Below are 16413 nucleotides of genomic sequence, written 5' to 3' on the forward strand. Positions count from 1 at the left end.
GTTTGAACCCATCAGTTACTAGTTAGTTACGAGTTACTTTGCAGAGTCACGTTTGTCCTCCATGTTGGAGATTCAGATGTGAGGCCAGCAAACAGCAGAATACAAATATCATGTAGAACATGTACTTTTATTTTGACACTTTCGGTATTTCTGTTTCTAAATGTTTACAGCTGCCGATGGAATAATTCCTCTATAATTGTGCTTTAAACAGGGAATCTGGCGACACAAATAAAAACATCTATTCCACTTTGAATAAGAACCCCTTTTATATGCTGATTTTAACCGAGGCAACTAACACAAAGAAGAGGAATTCCATTCACTGTAGACTCTTGATTTCCTTCCAGAAAATATTTTTGAAAATGCTTTTTTTTGTTTTAAATCAAGACTCCTCATATTGGAAAGAAAAAAAACACATAAAAATGACTAAATTACCAGTGATAAATAAAATGCTGTGCCAAAAAACAAGCACGGAAGGATATCCAAAAAGTAGTAGTAGAGTTGTACAATCAAGATAAAATGACATAAAACAAAAGGTAGAAGAAATACAACAGAAAAGGGATCATTTTGAAAGAAGACAAACTGCTTAACACACAAATAGAATAAAGCAAAACCACAAATACTTTCACGTTATGTTTTCTTCATGTAAATTCTGCTCTTGTCCTGCCTGTAAATTAATTAACAATCAAAGTATAACTGACAGATTTGGGCAGTTCCTGGTCAGTATGGTTTGGTTTCTATGGCAACAACTGTGGGACCAGAGCGCAGCAGTGGCGGGTGAGGCGTGAACGCCCCCCTCCGAACCAGACTCGGGATCCCTTCACGCCTCCGAGTGACTCACCTGTCCACTCACACGAGCTTCGGTTGTATGAGGAGGGAAGTGGCGGCGCGCCTCTTGGCGGTGGAGCTTCGTTACTGCACTGACAAGTATTGCGTGAGTACTGTCAGAGGTCAAAGGTCAGCTGGTAGGCCTTCATCTTAGTACTGAGGGACGCTGATTTGAGTTAAAAGTCAGAACAAAAGAAAATGCAAATTCCAATAAAATCAAAACATCGGGAACTAGAAAGTCTTTAGTTTTGGTCTCCTGCTAACCAGAGCGGCGCTCCGGGAGCCGAACCCTGGCGCTGGGGTTTGGTTGGTGTCCGTCTGTGTCAGGCCGTTTTGATCATCAGCAATGAACGCTTCAGCAATCACAATGCAATTACCAATTAATGCAATTTGATGAATAATTTTTGGGGCACATGACTAAATAGTAATAGAAACACAAATTAGTAAAATTAATTAATAAAAAAAACAAATAGAAAAGGTCAAATAAATTTAATATAAATCAAGAATGAGTAATAACAATGAAATACGCCATTGGAACAAATCAAAACGTGAATAAAATGAACAAAAAATATGAGAGAAGCATCAACAAGTGGAAACTTGTGATTCCTTACAGTCGTTTTTGTTTCAGCTACTCAAGGCACTTGAATGCTCTTCCAACATGACGGGCGCCAACCAGCAGTCACTGGTCTGGTGAAAACCACCTCCCCATCATAAGGAGCTGAGATGTCAGTCAAACGCGTCCACAACCCAAGAACTGAAACTATCTGAGCACAGATTGTTTTTTATTTCATCGTCTTGAAGATTGAAAACTCAGATTTCGAAGATCGATAATTAATTCCATTTTTTCCCTTTTGATTTTTTTTTTAGATTCATTCTGTGTTTGAGACAAAAAGGTGCAAATTACAAATAAAGTTATCTATTTATTTTTTTAAAAGTCAAGGTCCGAAGTTTCTTTGAAAACAACAAATTCCGATTCAGAGCGGCGTGCGATCCGGAGGAGTTTTACAGTGTAATTTCCTGTTTGATCACAATATAAAATATGACACATCTTGATACATTCATCAGCACAGAGATTAAAGGAGTCACAACTTCTGATCAAACCTTTGGTGAAATTACAAAAATACGTTTCTGAGTTTGTTACCTAAAATATCAACATTTCCTTTTTCTGATTTCTAGGACAAACTTTCCTGCTGTTCCAGCCACTGAACTCTGAGCAGCTGCTCGTGTTTGCCGAGCTCAGCAATTCTCTGCTCCACCGACTTGTAAAAGAACACGAGAGAGCAGGCGAAGGTTTGGACGTCGTCCCGCTCGCCGCCTCATCAGACGAGAACTCACAAAACCCACGTTTTCGATTTTACTGCAGATTTCTGAGCGACGAGCTGGAGATCCAAACATCAAATCACGTCATGATCGGTGCAAGATGGTTGTTGGCAGGTTGATGAGGTCACTTCTAACCTCACACCTGGCAAACCTGAATAACAGCTGACAGAAATGTACAAGGTCAGGGGTCAAGTTATGTTTCACGAGGCAGTGAACGCGCCACACTGTGGAAAAAAATGCTGTCCTTAATATCTCGCTGTTCAACTTGGTTTCTAAACCTTTTTAGGAGTAAAGGAATTTCCTGCTCTCAAACGGAACATTTGCAACCCTGCGAGCAGGTCGAGCGCTGGATGTCGACTGAACACACGAGCAGCATTGAGTCAAGACCGTACCGTAGTACCACAGGACTATTACTGTAACCATGACAACAAAAGTAAGTAAATCTTAAAAAGGGACACACTGCCCATCCCCACTCGTCTCTGCACCCAGGTGAGTTAGCTTAGCCCAATGGCTGGTAATGGGTGGGAAGTTTTAGCATCAGCTCGCACAGGTCCAGGCTAGTTGGCTTAGCCCAATGGCTGGCAGTGGGTGGGAAGTGTTAGCATCAGCTCGCACAGGTCCAGGCTAGTTAGCTTAGCCCAATGGCTGGCAGTGGGTGGGAAGTGTTAGCATCAGCTCGCACAGGTCCAGGCTAGTTGGCTTAGCACAATGGCTGGCAGTGGGTGGGAAGTGTTAGCATCAGCTACCTCAAGTCCAGGCCAGTTAACTGAGCACAATGGCCGGTAGTGGGTGGGAAGTTTTAACATCAGCTCGCACAGATCCAGGCTAGTTAGCTTAGCCTAATGGCAGGTGGTGGGTCGGAAGTGTTAGCATCAGCTCGCACAGGTCCAGGCTAGTTAGCTTAGCCCAATGGCTGGCAGTGGGTGGGAAGTGTTAGCATCAGCTCGCACAGGTCCAGGCTCGTTAGCTTAGCCCAATGGCTGGCAGTGGGTGGGAAGTGTTAGCATCAGCTCGCACAGACCCAAGCTAGTTAGCTTAGCCCAATGGCAGGTGGTGGGTCGGAAGTGTTAGCATAGCTCCGTCTCTGCCTGCATTAATATCAGGAGGGTTGTGTGTAACCTTGGTGATGAATACCAGTTTAACATGAGGAGACGTTGTAGTGGTAGAATCAGACACGTAGCCGGAACTACTTTCCTGACTGAGAGCAGTGATTTGACGCAGCACCTCCAAAGCTCCACTGGAACTTGGGTCAACAGAACCAAAGGTTTGTTGAGGACTAGAAGAGCGACTGCTGCTACTGATGATGATGAGGAGGAGGAGGATTCCTGCTGGACACACCAGCATCCTGGACCTGAGCTAGCTGATGCTAACACTTCCACCCACTACCAGCCATTGGGCTAAGCTAACTAGCCTGGGTGTCAGCTCTTTAGAGGAGAGGCTCAGTCTTCTTTTCTGTCTCTGGGGTTGAGGACAGAAAGCAACTTTCCCTGATTGTGAGTGTGGCCCTTTAGGAGACAGCTTGAGAAAGTCTGAACCAGGGTTTCTTGTGTCTCGTTGACATGAAGTAGAATGAGTCCATTGACACATTGGAGTCTTCTGAGGAGGCAAGAAGTCGATCTTGTGGACGGCTGTTCTGATTTCTGAGTGATGTCCACCCTCATAGGTGACTCCCCACCGGGACTGTCCAAAGAGATCGCCAGCGCTCTAACCCTCCCTAGAGGAGGGGCTCTATCTCGTCTGACCCTAACCCAACTCTATGTTCCTTTACAGAAGTCAAAGGTCAAGTGTTTTGGTGCCTAAACCTAACCGCACCTTAAATGTAGCATGAATGCATCATCACTCATCACAAATCCAGCGCTACTTTTTCAGTGACGACCACAGATGGTTTGGCTCTTCAGCCTCCTGGAGGTGACGGTTGCCCACGTGAAACATTTTCATAGCAGTGATGACCGATAGGATCTGACTCTGGATGGACAGGTTGGTATTTCTCTGGTTTCAAAGATTCGAGACATTTGTTTACAAGGACACTGATGATGTCTGCTGAGTGGCGACCTCAGGGTCTCTGCTGCCATGGCGCCATTGTCACAGTTTGATGAAGAGTACAGCAGTGACCACGGCGAAGCCCACCAGCAGCATGGCAACCTTGGGGATGCGGTTCCTGCCAGAACTGAGCTCATGTGGCAGGATCTCCATGAAGGTGATGTAGATGAAGGTTCCAGCCGCCAGCCCCTCCAGTGTGCAGCGGGCCACCTGGTGCTGCGGCGACGCCTTGGTCTCCGTGAGTCCAATACCCAGGCCAATACCCAGTGGAGACATGACGGCAAACAGCAACAGGCAGCCGGCCACCACCGAGCGCCGCAGCCGGCCCTGAGCCAGCTTGAACGCCAGACTAAAGGAGATGATGCTTTTGTGGATCATCAGTGCCAAGCAGATCTCCAGCACCTCCTTCCCCTCCTCCAGGAGCCCCACCGCCAGACCCTCAAACACCGAGTGCAAAGAAAGCGAGAAGACCAGGATGAAGGCGCGCAGGGCTGTCTGGGATCCAAAGTCCACATGGAAGTGGCCCCCGTCAGACTCATCTGAGCCGCGGCGGCAGTGGTGAGAATGCTGGCATCCAATCCTGTCATTGGCCTGGACGCTGGAGTCCACCAGCAGAGAGCGCCGCTCTTCCAGGGGAAGTGATGATTGGTCCTTGAAGGCAAGAACGATCTGCTCCAGGACGAGCACCAGGAAGAAGCCCATGGCCATGATGAACTCCGGCAGTGGGAACTGAAGCTGCCGGGACAGAAACACGACCCAGGTTATACCGACAACTATGGATACGACCCCTAGAGACGACCCCTGGACATGACCCCTAGAGACGACCCCTAGAGACGACTAATGGAGACAACCCCTGGAGACGCCTTCATCGTGGTTACTGGTTCAAATGTTAGGAAATTATGTAAATGGATGTTTTTTGAGTGTCACCCAATCACAGCAAGGACGTGATTCTGCTCCATTCTCACATCAATGACCCACATTGGAGTTAGCAGAGAGCTAACAGGAAGTAGCCAGCACTGCTGACGGAGCGTGCTCAGTGGGCTCCTCCTGGCAGGAATGTGATTGAGTGCGAAATCCACAGAAAGTCACTCATGCGAACTCGGCCTGAATGTGACGTTCGTTCATACTGTATGATGCAACACATGCAAACCCAAGCCTGTAGCAATGTGGCGCCCTTCCCCCGGCGTGGAGGTTCGAAGCAGACGTTGAGTTTCAGAGTTTCACTGCTGCCACCGTCAGTCGCAGCAAACCTGCTGAGGAGAGGAAACCAGCGGATGTGCAGATTCAGGTCAGATAAAGACGGACGCGGAACAGTGTGTTCTAGAGGTTTCACCTTTTTGACTCAAGTACACAAATCTGCAGATGTGAGGGCCTGAGATACAGATGTGATGACATGGCCGTTATCAGGACCACTGGCTCCTCCACCACTCAGACTGCACCGACCGCCAGGTCACATGGTTCCTATCGTCAAACTTAATGGCCTTATAAATGAGGATGTAGGTGCATCAACTGGGTATACCCCCCCCCCCCCACACACACACACACACACACACACACTCTACGCTAACTAGCACAGGTGTCTGCTGTGTTCAGTGTCGGGCAGGTGACAGGTGTGTTTGTGGCACCAGAACAGAGAGGAACACGTTAGTGGAGCCAATAATTCGCCAGAAACACTGAAGAGAAAATCCAGGTGTGATTGAGCGCCACGTTGTTTCAGGGTTAGAGATGAAGAGAACCTTCATCACTCGTGTTCACCAGAGTTCCTCTGCAGGGAACCAAGTCAGGTCAAATATCCGCATCCAGGTGGCGAAACACAAAGCTTCACCTGCATGGCTCAAATACTCCCACTACTACCTTGTACAAGTACTCACCAAATACTATCACGTCATCAGCACCTGTCAGAGTCTGGATACAAGTGTTGTTAGGTCTGTCGGCATGGCAACAAGCTTTTAAAAGGTAAGTTCTCTGAATGTGGTTCTACTTTCCTGTCTGAACATTTGCAGCCAATCAAAACAGAGCAGACGTGAGAGGCGGGTCCTACCGTGATGCCTGCGTGACTAAAGGCCGCATTGATGCCCTGCAAGTAGTCTGGCAGGAGGTCCAGCAGGCACGTGGCCAGGAAGACCCCCCCAGCAAAGCAGCTGATCAAACCCAGCAGCTGGCGCCGCAACCCTGCAAAACCAGAGGAGGGTTAGCGAGAACTGGCAGGCTCCCAGTTCACGGAAAACACCAACCAGCACCACGCACCTAGCGGTGCGCTGCAACGCCCCGCCCCCCGAACAATGCACAGAGGCGCGAGGCCAAAGAGCAGTGTGATGGACAGGAGGACCACCAACGCTCCCAGTTTGATCTCCAGCGCCGGGACGTCGGCCGGGTCGGTCCGCAGCCGCAGGGACGAGGAGGCCCCTCCCACGACAGACATGATGTCAGGTAGCACGAGGAGTCAAACAGCCGCCATGGACCGACAGACACGAGACACTGGCAGAGGAGACACCTGTCAGTCACACCAGAGACACCTGTCAGTCAGGCCGGAGACACCTGTCAAACACACTGGAGACAATCACATCGGAGACACTTGTCAATCACCCCCCCCCCCCCCAATCTTTGGTGGGCCTCCACAGCCCCACAGGCAGAATAATTCATAAAACTGCAGTGAAACTACAGTAAAATTAAGATCAAAGGAACCGCGTGGGGAGGTGGGAGGAACCCGCCACCTCAGGAACGATCGGGAACTCAAAACAGACATTTTCTTCTTTTGATTGTTTTCGATGACTCGTCTGGTCACGTGATCGACGGCTTCCAGAACTCCTGAAGTTGAAGATGGATCTGAGTGAAATGAGGCGGAACCGCAGGTCCACCCACCAAACCCAGACTAGGGGAACCGGAGCGCCAGCGGCACAAGTGACGCGAGTCCAAAGAACTCCGTTTCTGATTCTTTCCGAGATTACTTCACCAACTTCAGCCTCTCCGTGAGAACCACAGCCAGACCGAACCAGCGGGATCTCGGGGAGAACCCTCCTGCCGGACCCGGTGCCACCGGGTCCTCCTCCGTCGATTCCGGTTCTAGTTTTTCTGGAATCAAACTCACCTGAAGGTTCTTCTTTTCGTCTCTGTTCTCGGTGACGAGTTCCGTTGTCCGGGAAGTGGTGAGTCAGTTCCCATCAGCTGATCCTTTTTTTTTTCCATGGAGCTGCTGTCAAGAGCAACACAATGAAACACTGCACTTCCGGTTTTCAAAATAAAATCTGTTACTGACACTTAAAGTATTTGTGGCGCTCTACAATTTCATTTTGAAATATTCAAGAACGAGTTATGACACAAAACCCGCCTGCAGTTCCTGCTGCCGTAGCCGTGCAGGCCTCGTCAACATGGAGAGCTGCAGCAACGCAGTAAAAGTATTTGATGACAGGAAGATAGTAGTTTGTAGTTCTGTAGTTTGGTGTTTCCGGGGCCGAAGGCTGTCAGACCACAAAACCCTGGTCCCAGGAAATGGACATCATGTGACCTCAGAGAGCCTCCCTCCATGCAGAAAAACACGAAAAGAAGAGAAACGGAGGTGGAGGTGGGGGGGGGGGGGCATGTATCTGTGGGGGGCATGTGTCTGGGGGGGGCACGTGTTTGTGGGGGGGCATGTGTCTGTGGGGGGCATGTGTCTGGGGGGGGCACGTGTTTGTGGGGGGGCATGTGTCTGTGGGGGGCATGTGTCTGGGGGGGGCATGTATCTGTGGGGGGGCATGTGTCTGTGGGGGGGCATGTATCTGTGGGGGGGCATGTTTCTGTGGGGGGGCATGTGTCTGGGGGGGGCACGTGTTTGTGGGGGGGCATGTATCTGTGGGGGGGGCATGTATCTGTGGGGGGGGCATGTGTCGGGGGGCATGTATCTGTGGGGGGGCATGTGTCTGTGGGGGGGGCATGTGTCGGGGGGCATGTATCTGTGGGGGGGCATGTGTCTGGGGGGGCATGTGTCGGGGGGCATGTGTCGGGGGGCATGTGTCTGGGGGGGCATGTGTCTGGGGGGGCATGTGTCGGGGGGCATGTATCTGTGGGGGGGCATGTGTCTGGGGGGGCATGTGTCGGGGGGCATGTGTCAGGGGGGGCATGTGTCTGTGGGGGGGCATGTGTCAGGGGGGGCATGTGTCTGGGGGGGCATGTGTCTGGGGGGCATGTTTCTGTTTTGATCTTCTGAAAACTGCAGCAGGATGTTTCTCTTGTCTTCTCAGTGGGAGAGGACAAGGTTCCTTTGAGACAAACCTCTATGAACTTCATTTGTCTGTATTTCTTAAGGAGAGGAGCAGGGGGAAGGAGTATTTCTTCATCTGGTAACACACCTTTTAGGATATTCAGGATTTCTTAAGTCATTTCCCCAAATTGTTTTCTGGTGCAGTTGCAGTTCTATTTGTTGTTGAACTCAATAATCTAGAAGATTTCCTCCCGAGTCCATTGAATGCACCACAGACCAGATCGCCTCTGAGACGAAGGGTCCCTGTTGTCCCCCACTGGAGAGTCGGGAGGGGTGAGGTTACGTTTGAAGGCCAGTTTCCAGCAGAGGAGAACTTGTTGATGAAATCTGGACAGTTTAACAGGTAGTTCAGAAACCCAGAAGTCACATTTTAGGAGAAATTCAATGCCACCACATTCACTGAATATTTTGGAGGGAACATTGAACCAGACAGCGTTCCTACGACGGATGAACTGTTGAAGCCATTTTAGTTCGATCCTGCCGTTCATCGCTTCAAAATCAACTCCATTTTATATTTTTCATTGTTCAAAAGCTCAGCGTTCCAGGAACTTTCCTGCTTGTCGGCTTGTGGTTTCAGTGTGATACCGATAACACAGCGATGTGTTCAGGGAGCGGCGGACATTGAAGACTCAGCTGAGTTTGTGACCTCTGAGGAGGAGCGCCACAGATCAGTTCTGGACCTGGCACGGCCGTTTGGTTTATCCAGGTAAACTGTCTCCTGTCTGCATCACCTTGTTAGTGAAAAGTGTCATAGACAGAGGGACATCTGTCCAACCGTTCATCCGTCACCATGTCAAAGTCTCCCCCAACTAAAGTGAAACTTTAGTAATCAGCGATGGTTTCTGAGCGTTTCTAGTAGAGGTTTGTTTCAGGCGGTGTCGTGATGACCGTAAATATTCATCAAAATGACCAAATGTCTAAATTTACCACAGCAGCGATCAGCTGACGCAGTTGTGAAGTGAGGAGGGATCAAACTCCACCTGCTGCTCATGCCTCCACCTGCCTGAAGGGGGCGGTAAGCACTCGCACCACGCTATTATAGTTAAAGAAGAAGAGACAGTTCCAGGCGAGGCAGAAGGAGCAGCAGCACAGATGGGACGGATGTCCAGCTGGTTCCGGTGTTGAACCCGCGGCTCCCTATCGGCATTCGTAGCCGTCTTCCAGCAGCAGAGGTCCGGACCGGTCGGTGATGACGAACCGGAGCTTCTGATCGTGGGACAGGAAGCAGACGAATCCTCCAGTGCGTGAGTTTGATGAAACGGTTCAACGTGCTGGTCGATCAGATCTTGTTGGTCTGGCTGAACCAGGATCAGGCCCCGGTCCCGGTCCCCCGCCGACTCCAGAGCTCCAGTGAACGTCTGATAAATCTGTTAATGACGTGTAAAGGGTTGGACACAGGTGGAGGTGTTCACCTGTGCTCGTCTCCACCTTTTATGAAGTAAATACCTACGTTAAAGTGTCACTGACGTATCAGGGTAGGTGGTCTGGCTGGTCACGTGGTCACCTTCAGTGGTCAGTAGTTGTTGTTTTTTTCCCACTGAGACACCAAAGTCGCCAGCGAAGTTTAATAGAAAAGTTCTTGCTGACGTCACGTGGTTGGAGGACTGTGTGTCGCTACATAGAATACGTAGTTACACGGAACACGATGTTGTGACGGACGTGAAGCGCTTGTTCACGCGGCTGAGTTCGAACCAGCTCAGTGGGGGGGCGGGGGGCGGGGGGGGCAGATCATCCTCACCTGGGACACCTGGGGAAGCTGCGATGTTTACTGAACACTGTCGACATCGAACTCCCTCATCCCTCCATCCTTCCGTCCCTCATCCCTCCATCAAGTATCTCACGGTTTTGGTGAAAAGGAGAAAAAGCTTGATTTAGATCCTCGCCACCATCTCATGGTGCTACCTGGGCTCAGGCTCCGCCCCCATGAGGCTGACAACACTGCAGGGTTTGGATCCAATAAAAAAGCTGATGACATAAAGGTCTGCAGGAGAGCTGTTTGAGAGAGGGCGGCTGATCCGGTTTCTCCTCAGGTGTAATTGCAGGAGTGTGTGTGTGTGTGTGTGTGTGTGTGTGTACATACACACCAGGATATCCTCCTGCAGTTACATATTTCCCAGCACAAACTCTTTGTTCACCTATTTACTTTGTATTCTCATTACTTTTCCTTGTTTGACTGTTGCTGCACACACACACACACACACACACACACACACAAATTCTTTAGGTTCAAAGTATTTAAACTGGCAGAAACAAACATTTAATCAAATCATTTGAAAGAGTTTGATTATATATTCTCAATTCATATACACTCTCAATATGTGTGTTTTTATATATGCATGTGTGTATACATGTATGCATGTACATACAGTATATGTATATACGCAAATACTGTGTTTTGTGTGTGTGTGTGTGCGTGCGCACATTTGTGTATGTATGTTATCAAACATTGTAGTGGTACCTTCCAGCCATTGGGCGAAGCTAACTAGCATCCTGGACCTGAGCTAGCTGATGCTAACACTGCCCACCCACTATCAGCCATTGGGCTAAGCTAACTAGCCTGGACCTGAGCTAGCTGATGCTAACACTTCCACCCACTACCAGCCATTGAGCTAAGCTAACTAGCCTGGACCTGAGCTAACTAACTGACTTAAGCTAATTAGCAAGGGTGAGGATGAGGAGTGGTGGGAACTCTTGTGTGCTATAAAGTCATTTTCATTTTGATAGAATGTATTTTTATCTGTAATTGGAAAATGATTGTTCAGGAACCAAGTCAAGGTGTTGTGGTTCTAAACGTACTGGACCGTCCCCAGTCCTGTAGAACAGCTACCGGCCAAGTAAAGCTGATGAACTCTCAGAGGAAAGCTGCTGCTAGTTTCTGTGGGAAAGTTCTTGGTCTGACGAGTTCTTTACTCCTCTGTCACACCTTTTTTTTTCTGCCTCCAGGGAAGTTCTTGGTTACGTTTGGAATTTCTGGGTCTTTCTTTGCAGTCGATGCGTTGCAGCAGTTAGATTTTCTTAGCAGCTGGTTGTGATCCACGTCCCGGTCCAGGAGGGTCGCCGCTGCTCTCGTTCAGGAGCCTCTCCCAGGAATTCTTCCCAAATTGGCACAAATGTCCAATGGAACTTGTACTTGAACTGGAACCTGAACTGGTAAAGGAATGCAGTCGCAGTGCTGTATCTGTAGTTGCAGGTTTGCTCAGTTTGAAGTAGTTCCTAAGGCATCTTTGACCTCTGGCCCTTGTGTCTTTCCTCCTGACTGTCAGTCGACTGGTAATTGACCGGACTGCGGATGTCTTCTCAGGTCATGGATGCCGAGAGTGGTGAGCTGTTCCTCTGCGGCGATGGCGGCGTGGCAGCTGACAGCTGGCAGCTGGACACTCGATTCTCCTCATCTGAAGTGGTCTTCAGCAGCTTGGAGAACCCCCTGCAGGAGTGGGCGGTAGACCCCAACTGTGTGAGTCTTGCATCTGTTAGCTGATGATCTCTTATTGAAGTAATGGATGAACAATCGTTAGCATGTCTGCCGTGTTTGGAACCTCTGTGATGAAATGTATTTGTAGACGTGGATCCATGTTTGAGTTGAACTTATTTAAAAAGCTGCTCTGAGGTTCTAACCTCTGCTGCACCTCTGACTTAGACGCTGAGTGACAGCGAATCAGAGGGTGTCCTCCCTGCCATCGACCCTAACATGGTGTTTCCCAGCGTCCCGCCTGCCGACTCCTCATCAGAGAGTGATAGCGGCATCTCCGAGGAGCCTGTAGTCGAGAGTCCCGACACCGTAGAGACTCCGGCGATCGCTCAGCCGGCCACCGTGTACCAGCTGGTATATGACATCAGTAGCCTTGGAGGCGTGAAGCCTGAGCAGCAGAACATGGGCGTCATCTCCATTGAGCTCGGTGAGGAAAAGTCACATGGTTGTTGTTTGAGGGAGCAACATGTGTAATCAATGTTTCAGTTCCCCTTTAAAAATGGAGGTCACGTTTGAGAGTGCATACGTCCGGCATGGCGACTTCAGCCAAACCAAATGGATCTGCCCCAAAATGTAATGGAGTCTTCCTGGGCCCAGGCTCCGCCCCTCCACCAGGGTTATTAACACTCTAGTCCTGTTGGCAGACCAGCGTCAGTGACATGGTGGCTCAGTGGGGGTTGACAGTCTTTTGGTCATGAATAGGCTACGAGCTGAAGTAGATGCCGCGCTGCCTGAGAGGAGAGAAGCAGCTCGCCATCTGTGAATCACCTTCTCAGGAGGTCAGGGCGACGATAAACCTCCAGTCACTCAATAAGACCAGCCCTCTCCTCTCCTGTGCAGACGAGTGGAGCTCTCAGGTGCTGTTTTCGGACTCCTGCATCGTTAACGAGCTGCCGCAGGTTCCTGCTGGGCGCCCGACCACCACCATGACCATCAACCCTCCCAGTCCCGATCTGGTAACGCTTCACTTCAGGCTTCTCTCACTCCTCAGGGAGAGGCTGCTATTGTCTGATTTTTAGGAACACTTTAAAGATAGCAGTAGCCTATTAGCTCCCACTTAGCCCGTTAGCTCCTTCATAGCCTGCTGGCGCCCGCATAACATATCTGAGATCGCGGAGGTTTCCAGAGGAATGGACAGAATTCCAGATTCCAGAGGAATGTATGTGGGAACGAGATATCAACAATGGGTGGCTGTCACAGTTGTCCTGCAGGTCTGACTCTTCTTCTGTGGTTGCAGCTGTACCCGGAGCTCCAGCTGACAGAGGAGGAGCAGAAACTACTGAGCGAGGAGGGCGTTTCTCTGCCCAGCAACCTTCCTCTCACCAAGGTCAGACAACTTCCTGTCAGACAAACTTGTGAGAACTAAGCTGTTGTTTTGGTTGGTGACTGAGATCATCGGACGCCGTGTCTGAATCAGCTGCTGATTGCAGGCTGAAGAACGGATCCTGAAGAAGGTTCGAAGGAAAATCCGCAACAAACAGTCGGCTCAGGACAGTCGACGGAGGAGGCGGGAGTACATCGACGGGCTGGAGAGCAGGTATACCGGCGTTTGGTCTGACTCCACCCCCCCAGACAAGTCCTTGCTGTTCTCCTGATTAAAGTGTGTGTGTGTGTGTGTGCATTTTAACAGGGCAGCAGCGTGCTCAGCTCAGAACAAAGAGCTGCGGTGGACCGTGGAGCAGCTGGAGAAACGCAACATGTACGGGACCCGAGAGCCGGTTCCTCATTATCCTTTAGATTCTGTTGAATAGTCAGAGGGCTGGTGGTTCTACGGAGACCTGCTCACCCTTGACATGTGGCATGAGCGTAGCAATGCTGGTTGTTGATCAGAATCCTGGACCTCTATTGGAGGAGCTGCTCTGACCACATTCTCGTGTGGTTACGTGGTCCTCCAGGCGGTGCTACGGGGTAGATTGAACGAGCGGAACCAGATTAGGTTGCCATCATTACTCGTGGTCTTTAAGACGCATATGTGTCCTCAACATTTCCAGTGTTTCATTAAATGTAACTTCCACCATTGTTAATGACACCCAACCAGTGGGTGGAGCTTCTGTCAGTCAACGGTCGAACCACTGAGAGTTTGCTCAGCAGGTGGATGTTGGCGCTTAGAGGCTCTCAGTTGATGTAACCATGGCGACTGTCCTGATGTGTTCAGGTCTCTGCTGGCTCAGCTGCGGCAGCTTCAGTCTCTGATCAAACAGACGGTCAGTAAAGGAGCTCAGACCAGCACCTGCTTACTGGTGAGACCTCAACGTTCCCTCGCGTTCCCTTGTAAGATCCTCAGACGACTGCAGCGTGTGCTTCTGTCCTCAGATCATCCTCGTCTCTCTGGGTCTGATCATCATGCCGAGCTTCAGTCCGTTCAGCCGCCACTCGTCCGTGGACAGTGACTACATCCCCAGAGGAGGTCGGTTCCCACATCACTTCCTGTTCTGAACCCACTCACCTGGCACGGAAATCATGTGAAACACAGCTTAAAACAGTCTCGTAAATACAACCAATCGGCCTTCTTTCTTTTCATTCTGGATGTTTGACAGACATTTGTAGCCAAAGATAAAATCAAAAAAAGACAAAACAAAGTCATAACTTTTTTCTGGCTCCGTCCAGACTTTCTGTGAGTCACACTTTTGGAGAACTGGACCAAAATCATAGACGTCCCTGGACAGGATTGGGTGTGGCCATTAGCTGCCAGCGTTGTCAAGTGACTTCAGACGAAGATGCAAACGCTGATGATGGAATGTTACAAACAATCAGGAATGACACTTATACTCTTGTTTCTTTTTGATCATTTCCAGTAATTTCCAGAAACATCCTGACAGAACCTGCGGCCTCGTGGCCAGCAGCAAACGGTGCTGACGGTCCGGTGTTGCACTCCGACCCGTTGTCGCTGACCTCTGACCTCAGCCAGTCAGGGCCTCTGCACAGCACCGTTTACAGTCCTGAACCTGCAGAAAGCCCAGAACATGCAGGCGGCCCCGCACAGGAGGGCAGCCAATCAGGGAACAGCTCCACTCTTGTTGCCAGGCAGACTGAGCCGCTTGTCCCCGGTCTGAAAGGAAGCCCTGATCCCACCAAGCTGGCGCACGCTGACGAGATGTAGATGGACTGCTTGAGCTTCTGTGACGCCAGGTGGGCTCCAGCTGATCGCTACCCGGCAGTATCCCCTCGAAATATCCGGGGGGCGGAGACCCCCGCCGCTGCTCCTCTAACTTCATAAATCTTTATTTCGAGGCAAACTATCAGTGTAACGAAGACTGAGAGAGCGTAATTACTATTTTCAGCTTGTTTGCTCTTAAAATGTCATGTGACCTGAAAGGATGACGTGACGGACAGGAGTGTCTTCGTTTGACTTCTACGGAAGTGAAAGGGACTGTCAGTTCTACTACAGCGATATTTTTCTGTGGCCTTTTTCAAAAGACGTTGAATTGTTGAAGGGATTTGTGGCTTGTTGCAATATCTAAAATGTTTTCTGAACCAATCGTGGCGTTTCTCCAGTGGACTCAGTTGTATTTATGAGGAAGACCTGAGGCTGCTGATCTGGTGCTGGTAAGGGTTGAACTTTCCTATTGACTTTATTGAAAATAAACATCAGTGGGGACTTTGATTTGTTCTCTATCAGTTCTGGAAAATGTTATTTAACTGTAACAATATCATATTTTATTTGGCAGGAATTGCAAGACAAAGATTAAAGTTCTTAATCATCACTTGCAGTTTTGTTTCAGCCACATTGGCACCAGGTGTCCAGGGTGGCGCTCAACCTGGACCGGAGTCATCTGGATTGTCCAGTCAGATAATCCGTCTTTGTGTCTTTTTCTTTTCAAAGCAACACGTTGGATTGAAGGAATGAAGTCCAATACTTTCAAATCCAGATTAGCAGGAAGCATAAAGCAGCTGCATAAACTAGAGGAGCCGGTTTGTTGGCTCTGCCTCAGGTGCAGTGGTCCAAGTTTCCACTGGTTTTGTCCACTAGATGGCAGCATTGACCAGAACCTCCTGTGGGTTTATTTTTCAGTTGGTGCAAACCAAACCCGTCTAAGTGACACATTAATGAGGAGGAATGAGTTTGAGTCTCCATTGTCTGAATTCTGAGTTAAGAAGTCACAGCCACGAATTCAAGAAGTCAAAGTCGAGAAAACCTCCAGGTGCAGGAACCTGAGGAGGAGGAACCATCATGGGGGGCGAGCCCCTGCAGGGAGGAACCTCCTCCAGGTAGAAGAAGAGTCTGATATCAAGAATCCTACGAGGAGCTGAAGAAGGCTGAACTGGAGACCCCAGAGGCTGCACTCATTGCGGCACAGGACCAGGCCTGGGTCTAGACCACAAGCCTGGACCCCAGGAGCAGGCTGGGCCAAGAAAAGTTCAGCTCATAGCAGTGGGGGTTGGGGGGTTGGGGGTGTGTAGGTGGGAAGAGCCCCCATGGAGCACCAGAACCAAGTGGCTGCATAGTGGACCGGAACATCTGGTCTAAGTCTGAGCTGGAGGTCCCGGGTCAGGATGGAAGAGCTCATTTAGGGCTGTG

The 16413-nt window shown here is 49.8% G+C and overlaps 2 protein-coding genes across 7 annotated transcripts; one reads left to right on the forward strand and one right to left on the reverse strand.

The window, feature by feature from the left end:
- Window positions 1-130: 130 nt before the first annotated feature.
- On the reverse strand, window positions 131-7359 carry LOC147252765 (zinc transporter ZIP1-like). 2 transcript variants are annotated; one of them, XM_086217563.1, is made up of 4 exons: window positions 7274-7359; window positions 6433-6679; window positions 6227-6357; window positions 131-4920 (listed from the first exon to the last, which is right to left on the reverse strand). In XM_086217563.1, the coding sequence occupies exons 2-4, from the start codon at window positions 6605-6607 to the stop codon at window positions 4228-4230; spliced, it is 999 nt and encodes a 332-aa protein (XP_086073689.1). In that variant the 5' UTR covers window positions 6608-6679; window positions 7274-7359; the 3' UTR covers window positions 131-4227. The 2 variants fall into 2 exon arrangements, with proteins under 2 accessions (XP_086073689.1, XP_086073690.1); XM_086217564.1 differs by having other exon boundaries at window positions 6433-6663; window positions 7274-7342.
- Window positions 7360-9111: 1752 nt separating this feature from the next.
- creb3l4 (cAMP responsive element binding protein 3-like 4) lies at window positions 9112-15587 on the forward strand. 5 transcript variants are annotated; one of them, XM_086217568.1, is made up of 11 exons: window positions 9450-9665; window positions 11414-11615; window positions 11727-11879; window positions 12063-12321; window positions 12735-12850; window positions 13132-13221; window positions 13325-13431; window positions 13525-13593; window positions 14050-14134; window positions 14208-14301; window positions 14690-15587. In XM_086217568.1, exons 3-11 carry the CDS (start codon window positions 11730-11732, stop codon window positions 14992-14994), a joined length of 1275 nt encoding a protein of 424 aa, XP_086073694.1. In that variant the 5' UTR covers window positions 9450-9665; window positions 11414-11615; window positions 11727-11729; the 3' UTR covers window positions 14995-15587. The 5 variants fall into 5 exon arrangements, with proteins under 5 accessions (XP_086073695.1, XP_086073694.1, XP_086073691.1 ...); XM_086217565.1 differs by having other exon boundaries at window positions 11414-11575; XM_086217569.1 differs by lacking the exons at window positions 9450-9665; window positions 11414-11615 and adding an exon at window positions 9112-9131.
- Window positions 15588-16413: the final 826 nt, after the last annotated feature.

The sequence above is a fragment of the Aulostomus chinensis genome, chromosome 11 (assembly GCF_037954235.1).
Source record: "Aulostomus chinensis isolate RoL2024-O1b breed Wild chromosome 11, RoL_Achi_v1.0, whole genome shotgun sequence".
NCBI lineage: Eukaryota > Metazoa > Chordata > Actinopteri > Syngnathiformes > Aulostomidae > Aulostomus > Aulostomus chinensis.

What these genes read in the sequence shown, in the direction of transcription:
- LOC147252765 (XM_086217563.1), bottom strand. Translation starts at nt 6,607, where the DNA reads ATGTCTGTCGTGGGAGGGGCCTCCTCGTCCCTGCGGCTGCGGACCGAC. An exon ending in GCGTTGCAGCGCACCGCTAG is followed by an intron (nt 6,358 to 6,432) that starts GTGCGTGGTGCT and finishes CTGGTTTTGCAG; the next exon opens with GGTTGCGGCGCCAGCTGCTG. An exon ending in TTAGTCACGCAGGCATCACG is followed by an intron (nt 4,921 to 6,226) that starts GTAGGACCCGCC and finishes CTGTCCCGGCAG; the next exon opens with CTTCAGTTCCCACTGCCGGA.
- creb3l4 (XM_086217565.1), top strand. Translation starts at nt 11,543, where the DNA reads ATGGAACTTGTACTTGAACTGGAACCTGAACTG. An exon ending in GCAACCTTCCTCTCACCAAG is followed by an intron (nt 13,222 to 13,324) that starts GTCAGACAACTT and finishes TGCTGATTGCAG; the next exon opens with GCTGAAGAACGGATCCTGAA. An exon ending in AGACCAGCACCTGCTTACTG is followed by an intron (nt 14,135 to 14,207) that starts GTGAGACCTCAA and finishes TTCTGTCCTCAG; the next exon opens with ATCATCCTCGTCTCTCTGGG.